This window comes from Melospiza georgiana, chromosome 3 (genome assembly GCF_028018845.1).
Source record: "Melospiza georgiana isolate bMelGeo1 chromosome 3, bMelGeo1.pri, whole genome shotgun sequence".
In the NCBI taxonomy this organism is placed as follows: Eukaryota; Metazoa; Chordata; class Aves; order Passeriformes; family Passerellidae; genus Melospiza; species Melospiza georgiana.
Window position 1 is genome coordinate 34,791,596 of NC_080432.1, and position 9,061 is coordinate 34,800,656.

A 9,061-nucleotide genomic window follows, 5' to 3' on the forward strand; every position below is an offset into this window, starting at 1 on the left:
AGAGGATGATGTCTGGTCAGTACCATTATCAAGGCCAGACTGGTAAGAGTAACAAATGTGAATGAAGGGTGAACCACCACAACTCAACATCCACCTCACTGCATTCACCCAGCTCAGCAAGCACCATCCCTGCATCACCCAGCTTGAGGAACCCCCTGTTGCAGGACACCAGCATGGCAGGTACACCCAGGAAATGATTAAACAGCATAAACAAACTAGCTCACATTGGCTGCATTTAATTTAAAGGGCTGTCTATGCCTCAGACAAAACAGGTCTCTAGCAGGGAGTTATTCCTTGGCAGATAGACTATTGCAAAATAACATTCATTATCTTAACTGGCGCTGCGCTGGAGGTAGGACACCGAGGCTATAAATCATTATATCCATTTTGCAAGAGGGCTGGTAGTTTCATTAATAAATAATTTGAACTAAGGGGAGAAGAAAACCTTCAGAGGAGTACAGTGTTAGGCACACACAGTGTTCAGGAGTTCACCTCTTGACATGGGGCAACATAAACTTTTGGAAATAAATGTGAACAATGGCAATGAGCTTGTAATTTATATTTTATTTTGCACAAGCTTGCATATATACTGCACATACATTCAGTTTAGAGAAGATGGAAGGCACACAAGGCAATTGAACTACTGTATCCTTTAAGTGGTACAAAGCAAAAAGGTAAAAGTCTGGAGAGTATACAAAAGCTTTAAACACACAAAATAAAATCCACCCCCCCCCTCCCCCAAACATTTTTCCTGTGTTTATCTTAAATTTAGTAGCTGCCAAGCTAGAATTGTAACTTTTTTTTTTTTCAATCAATTGTCTACTGCACCTTTTTTTTCCAAACAGACAGGGGAGTCTTATTGTTTTATCTTGTCATCAATTAATATTACAGTACATCCTTGGTAATACAAAATTGTACACCTTCATCAAATAAATTAGGATAAATTAAACCAATAAATTATGCAAAGTCTTCAGAACAATAGACGACAACAAAAAAATCCACAGTTGAAATTGCCTCTAGCTAAAAAATAAAATAAAAAAAAAATCAAAAATTGACTTTATCAGTTCAGTTATTGTACTATCTTCAAATTAAAGGGTCTTTATTACAAAAAAAAGAGCTTAATAATGCTATTTACAACATATTGCTAAATAATATAAAGGCAGTGTTTTGTCACTTTTGTAACTATATACATATGAGTAATGGCTGGGACAATATCAGTTTAAACCTTAACCTTTGACTCTTCTGGGCAGCATTAAAACCAACCTAAAGAGGCTTTTTCCCCCTCCTTTTTTAGTTTCTGACTCTTACAGGCTATATGGTAATGAGATGGTTATTGTGTTTTTCTGCTATCTCACTCGAGTGGAACAATTAATGCAGAAGGTATGGATTTTAGAGAAAAATGTAAGCTCACTGTTTCTTCTAGATTTGTTTCTACATATCCCAGTATTTGTGCATTTGGAAGGTGGCTGCTTTGGGAGAGAGGTGACTGTGGCTCAGATGAAAAGACTGAATAAAGTCATAGTGCCACCACCTTTCATACACTAAAAAGGATATTCCTAAGAAGATACAAAGGTTAAATACCAGTTTTCATCCCAGCTCTAAATATGAGCATTTTTAGCTTCAGTTTATAGATGGTTTACAACCAACAGTTCTACAGAAAACAAAATTGCATTTCCTTCAACAGAACATTTAAGTGCAATACAGTAACTGCTTACTCATATAAACCAGTTACATTCCTTAAGGGGAGCTTTTTGAAAACAATGCGTATTGGAATTTTCAAACACAGAGTTGGTACCAGAAGGAAACATTTGCACTATTAACACCAATGATTGCTATATAATACACATGGCAAATATACTTTTTGCTTTCACTTCTCATGTACAGTGCTCATTTTGGGGGTTTTGTAAACCACTTTCCATTTTTAATATATATATATATATCTTTCTGTATATATATATATGTATAATCTTTCAATGCTGCTGGTGAAAATCCTATTTTTAAAGCCACAAAATCTTCACCTTTATTTCTTAATTAATATTAACCTGTGGAAAAAAAAACATTTTTCTATTAACTGACTTCATATACATAGAAAAAAATTCTGCAATTTTACAGAAACTGTATTACCCATTCCCTTGACATCTGATGAAAGAGACTTAACTTTTAAAAGTAGAGAGCTGGATTTTCAAGAATGCTTTCAACTATCTACACAGTTACTGTAGTGTTTCTTATAAATTCAACAGATGTTTTCAGAATGTAGTTAAAATCTTATGTCTTTATGCAAGAACAGCCGTAAGGTTGAATATTTACATTGCTTTATAAAAGTTCCCCTCGATTTTCAATGTTCACCCACATACCTGGTACAGTAACAAAGATTCTGCAAACTTAAAACACTTTAATTAAATAATACTCAGAGGCACAAAGCAAACCTCAGGAATACATGGGTGAACACTTCCTTAAATAATTACTACATTCTAACATCTTCCACGTGTTTACCATTAAATGTGAAACGTTCCCATTAAACAACCAGAGATACAGTAAGAATTAAATGTTTTGTAGTTTCAAATAGAACATTCTTTTCACAAAACATAACAAATGTCTAAAATAGGTTCTTAATCTAGATAGGAAAAAGGTAAGCTTTTCACTTCATACGCCTCTTTTGTGTGTGTGTGTGTGTTTCTGTGTAAATATACATACATATGCCCACACATGTTGTCCTGTGTGTGACCACATACGTATCTGTATATGCACATATGTCACGTATGAAATATTGCTTCTATACTACTTTTCATCAGGCTAAGAAAACACAAGATTTGCACCACAGTTACAAAAAATTGGCTTCTACAAGAATTTTCAAAACTCGAATGCTGCTCAAACAATTGAGAAAAAATAATTTGCGTTATCAAACTGTTCTAAAAATTCTCTTCTTCAAAAACGTATTCTCCTGCTTTGTTTTTTTTTATTTTTTTAATTTTTAAAAAGACACAAAATATGCATAGCTATCAACATTATGTCAAACAGCCGGGAAAAAAAAAAAGTCAGTGTTTATTGCAGCTGTAGTAATTGAAAAATAAAGTTTAAAAGATGAAAATTGTAAGCCACAGAAGGCACAAGAACAATTGTACTTGTGGGGGAAAAACTGGTATTTTGAAGGATTTTTTTTATCCTTCCGCTGGTGCATTTAAGGTCTAGGCACAGACTATAACCTCAAGTTTATATGCAGAAATAAATCTGAATTAGCAGTAAATGAATGGCAAGATGGGGTTTCTACATGGATTTTGAAATTCTTTTCCTATGTAAACCTTTCATTACAATAAAAGTAGCCTCCTGCCTTTTAGCCATTTTTAGTGAAATAATATTAAGATAATTTAAAAGAAACTGGATTGGATTCTACTTAGAATTTAGTACAAGCTATGCCACGTATTTGTAATTTTAGGTGAATTGGGAGGCACAAAGGCAATATGGCTATAAAACACAGAAAAATCACATAACTGAAGTGATGAAATTATCATTTATTCCTTTTTCAGACCAAGGAGGTTTTTATTTTGCCTTTAAGATGTAATTTCTATTCCTAATTCCTATGCCTCATTTACTATTGAGATTATACTACCCATAAATAAATAAATAAATGCAACAACATCAAGTGTTGAGTACACAATTTCACTTATTTAGATTATGTGAATCCCATTGCAGCCAAATAATAATAATATTAATATCAATAATAATAATAATAGAATATAATAATAATAATAATAATAATATAAAGCAACGGTAAAATCACAGGTTGAGATGGTAGCTAGTAGTATGTCCACATAGTATGAATAAAGTATGGCTTTGCTTTCTTATGTCCAAGGTGACAATGCAAAGTAATATTTTGCATCTGATGGTATGCCAATGATGAACTTAGTGTATTAAAACTTGAGCATTTTATGCCACTTCTTCCCATAAATCAAAAAAGTGCATGAACACAATTTTCATCCTTTCTTACTCAGAATTCATTGGAGTTACATCTTTATGAAGTGTAATGTTTACCAAATCATGCACACACACAGAAAAACAAAAAGGAAAAATGAAATAAAGAAATCAAAATAAAATGAAATAAAATGTAAGAAAATAAAAGAAAGAAAAAAAACCACTGTCTACTGTAAGGATACGTACAGTATTAGGTACTCTCAGGGAGGCTAAGATCAAGATTTGTTTTGCTTTTAATGCATAGTGAAAATGTTGGCACTTCATCCCATGCTATTGTCTGCATTGCCTATACTCCACAGATACTGCCAGTGCTTGAAAAGAATGACAGGGAATCGGAGGATTGTGCTGTTTAATTTGAAGTCAGCAGGTTTTTAAGGCTTTCTGCTAACAATAATTGCTTTCATACATTTCTGTCTATCAGCAGTATTTGTAAATGAAGTGAAATTGCAATGATCAGGTCAGCTCTTTAGTCACATGGGTAAACTTTCACTCTCCAAAGTCAAAATGTAATTTTAAAATAAAGAAAATACCAATATCCTCAATGGCATAAATATAATTCAGGACTAATTAGGAACTTCCTCTAGATTTAGATTGAATTATGTAGGGGAAAATACTATTGATGATAACAATAAATTCTTACTGCATCCGTACAAAAGACGACAAAGAAAATGACAAACACAGTGTGCCATAGCATATTCAACCTTCCCCCAAACTTCTGGAGACGATTTCTTTCTGAAAACATGAGAAAAGGAGAGCCACTGAAGAAAGCATGAGAACTAGAAGCTAGCTTTCTTTCTTTCTTTCTGTCATTTCGTGGTGTAGCATTCAGGCAAACCCAGATCCATCAGAGACTTTACACTGTAGCTCAGGTTTTGGTCACCACTAGCTACAGCTTCAGAAGACAAGTGCAGCCACTTTGATCAAATAGATTTTTTCTTTGTTTATTTTTTTTAAAGCTGCACTTACTGTAATTTTAAAAATTGAACTTGGCTATGTGAACCCTGCATAGCCAGGAGGACACTGTAATTTTTGTATAATGCTACATTAGAATTTTATGAAAATGACATTTTTATTCTTCTGATTAGGAAAACACTAATTATATTTTATAGCTACAAACAAGCCTTTTTTTTTTTTTTTTTTTCCTTTGCCTCATCCCTGTGAGGTGAAGTCTCTTCCACTAAGATGATTCAAAAAGTGCTTTTCAGGGCAGATGTCAAATGTGGACAGGAAACTTTGTATGCTGGAAAGGGAATCTTGGGGGGCAGAATGGACTAAGAAAATAATAAATTTAGGGACCAATGCCACTTAAAGTAAGACTGAGACATGGCAATATACGATGCTGAAGATTTCATTTTTACTCTATGGAGAGTGAAATGCTTCCGCTTTAGTAAGCTGACCATATTCCAAAATTAGTGTGGTTGATACAACATTGTGCATGAATTACTGGCCTAACCCTGCAAGAACAGTATTTGATTTGTGCAAACATCCCTTGCTGCAATTTAGAGAAACAAGAACCTGGCATGTTGGAGACTGGTGCAGGGTATCTGTCATTTCTGTAAGGAACACATGAAGCATAGGGTTTGCTTTTTTGGGTGTCACTTCTTGGAGTGAGTACCTAAAACAGATGTATTTTTCTGAAGTATGAAACAAAATCTAGTTATTGATTAAAAAGTATATAAATACAAATAAAAAAGCTCAAAGCTTATGAAATGGCTCCACAGAGTTCAGACCTTAAGCAGTATAAACATAATATAAACTTCATTGTCTGTAGTATTGTGCCATGACATTAGTCTCACCAAGACAAAATGCCACTTTGCAGCAAGCAATAAATCTGACAAAGCGTTTTTAAACATAATGCCCTAACTTGCTAAGACAGGCTTTTACACGCTTCCAAACTCTTCTCCCTGAAAATTAACCCCATTGATTCTTCAAATGTTAAGGGTCTCGGGCAAAAGTAAACCAAAGGCTGAAGTAAAATAACCATCCCCTTGGAACTGAACGAAAACTTATATCCAGGAGGGATCAGTCTAATTTCATATACATATATATATGTATGCCATACACATATATATGAAATTAAAATAGAGACACACATGACTTGGGCATCAGAAGGGGACTGCTACTTTCATACATTCATAAATAGCTGCTGAACTCTCTACTCATGAAGAAGCTCTTGTAGGCAGTTTGGGGATTTGAAAATCTCAGGGACCTCACTGTCCAGCTTACAGATGACCTTGTATATGGCCTTCTTCCAGGAAGGATCAACATCTTTGCCTGCGATAATGGCATTGAAAAACTCCCGTAACGTGATCTGAGCCACTTCCAGGAATCTCTCTGGAACCTGCTGATACAAGGAGACAATGGCATTAATACAGTTTTCAATTTCAAGTCTCTGGTTCTTCAAAGGAAACTGAGCTAAGTTCTTTCTTTCAGAAAGGGGCTTACATAGCACCTGCATTTTCTAAATGTGGCAGCCCTCTATTCTCTTATGCAAAGCTGTTATATATAGTACTATAGCAATAACTTTTATAACATGTGTTAGAGATCTTTGTAAAGTCTACTGACAGAATGTAGGTAACAAAATGTTACTGTCTGAGTTGGAACAGTAGGGGATTTATAGGATATAATTAGCAGGAGGGGAAACAAGCACAATTGTCTTTAAGGAAAAAATCTCTGCTTGATATTTTACCCGTGCATTTATGGCCATGTTCCCCTCTCCATGTGAGAACTAATATGAAAGTTATGCATGCACAGGAAGCCCTTTGTACCTTTGTGCCTGACTTTGGTCACAACCAGTGCTGAAAGCACTCAAAGAAATGGGGTATCTCTGAATGTTGTTTGCAGCTTAAAACCAATCAAGCAGGAAAGCCTTCAGCTAGTGGCTTGCTTCTGTGGCTGCTATGCACAAGAACCCCGTAAAACTGCTTTCTCAGGAGACACTATGGTTTTTCCTTCTTTTTCAGGATCACACAAATACCACCCTAACCTCTTTAACGGGTGCATTGTGCTCCAAGTGGCTTCTGAGCTGGGGTGCTTTAAACTCATTTGTTTCTAAATGTCACTGTCACTGTCACTTCACGGGTGAGTCAAATACCCAGCTAGAGGGAACGCGCCACTCTCAGAAGCCCCTGAACAATGGGTGAATGTTAAAAAAACTCAGATACCTCCACACTTTACTAATTCGTTCTAAGTAGTTGTCCCAGGCACCAACACCACCTTCGCACCTTTTGCCTTAAATGATTCAAAAGCAATCGCTCTAATGAACTGTAGGGCAGTTGCAAGGTTGAGGTAATCTCCATAAAGGTATTATTTTCCACTTTTATCACGGAAATATGGCTTCACAGCTCTAGAACTGCTAATACATGGCCGGCCAGTAGCCAGCATGCTTATAATAGCAAGTATTCCCTCACTGCTATTCTTTGTCCCCACCGGCAAGAGGAGTTCTCCGACCTGCACTAGGAGCCACTTGAACCATTCCCGTGGCAAACAGACACTTGGGCAGCTCTCACTGATTTACTGAATTCGTGTCACACTGCCAGATCAAGGCCAGCCCCTTATTCTCCACTTCAGGCTTTTCTCCCCTTCTTCCCTTTAGAAGCCACTTCCAAAGCACTTGTCTGGAAATGTGTGTGATCAATCTGATAGAACAGAGCTCTGGAGCCTTCACTCACCTGTCATTGTTTGGGAGACACCAGAGGTTTGATAGCCACGTTCTGCCATCAAATAAGCATGAGATCAGCTCCCCCTGACACCAGCTGACAAACTCTGCTTCCAGAAGCCCCAGAGAAGTCCTCTGTCTACCTCTGAGAGTGCAATCCAGCCCTCACATGTTTTTGGGTTTTTTTGCTCCCAAAAGCATCTCTGGAAATTTTTCATTCAACAGGGTGCAGAGAAAGACACATCATTACAGATGGTCTGTTCCAGCAATAATTAAGAGAGAAGAAATTAACTATTATGTTTCACTTACTCCAGCTCAAAGAAATTGCTTAGAACTCCCCATAACCACTCAGCTGTTCAGGCATTTGGTAACATGTCTACAGAAAATACCATGCTTTTCTCATTCTTTCATTGCTATAAAAAATTGACATGCTTTTCTGTTCATGCAGTTCAATGGTTCACATGCAGTTCAATGCAGTTCACTGCTCATCACCCTTGTTATTGCTGGGCACTAATAAACGGGAAGGAATTTCTGACTACAAGATATAAGAAACCAGGAAAAGGAATAGATAACCAAATTCATGGAGTAGACACTGATTTAAGTCCATGAGAGCAAAACCTTTTGATTTTGGTGTCCACTCCAGAGGATCAACACTAGATGTCTTTCTTCCCTCCCAAGCTGCTGGAGATCAGAAACAGGCAATTACAAGCACCTACACGAGAAGTAGGAAGTCCCACCTCTGCTTCTTACCTCATGGTTACACCCAGGAAAACTGTAAGCACAGAAGTGACAACCAGGGTTTTAAGTTGGGCCTTTGCCATTCAATTTTTACCTGCACATTTGAAAGATTTCCAGGCAGAGGGTGCTGCTTTTCCATGGAGTAGGCAGTGTGAAACCCCTGAACCTGTAGCTTCCAGGCCTTCCACCACTGTAGCAGCACACAGGCTTTTTTTAAGACTGGGAGCTATCTTTTAAGGTCCAACTTTATTGTACCTGAGCCACATCTGCCTCTTTGAACCTGGTACAACAGGCTGCAGAGAGCAGCCCACAAACATAACAGCGAACAAACCCAACAATGAACAAAGCCCTGTGGGGGTTTTGAAGACCCAACTTTTCAGCTTTTTCTTCCTCTGGAGGCTTCACCTTGTAATGCTGAGTTCCTAAAGATCTCCCCTACTCTTAAGGCATTAGAACCATTCATAGCTCTTTCCTTTTGGGATGTTATTAGCAATTTTTCATGTCAGACTGGATTACACACATTATTTTGCATGTTGTAATGTGAATTGCATTGTGATTAATCCCAGAGGATGGTAAGTCAGCCAGCACTTTTTCCTTTCTAGAAAGAGCATCTACAGTCATTTTTATTGTTTGGGGTTTTTTTTAGATAAGAGAATACTAGTGAAGTCCAGAGCCTGAAAATAAATATTTAAATGC

General features: G+C 36.8%; 1 protein-coding gene across 1 annotated transcript in view; it reads right to left on the bottom strand.

Annotated features, from left to right (window-relative positions):
• Positions 1-549: 549 nt before the first annotated feature.
• PROX1 (prospero homeobox 1) overlaps positions 550-9,061 on the bottom strand; it is a 49,130-nt gene continuing 40,618 nt past the window's right edge. The window contains exon 5 of the mRNA XM_058021438.1: positions 550-6,310. Within this exon, the coding sequence (XP_057877421.1) occupies positions 6,125-6,310 (186 nt within the window). The 3' untranslated portion in view covers positions 550-6,124. The remainder of the gene's footprint in view (positions 6,311-9,061) is intronic.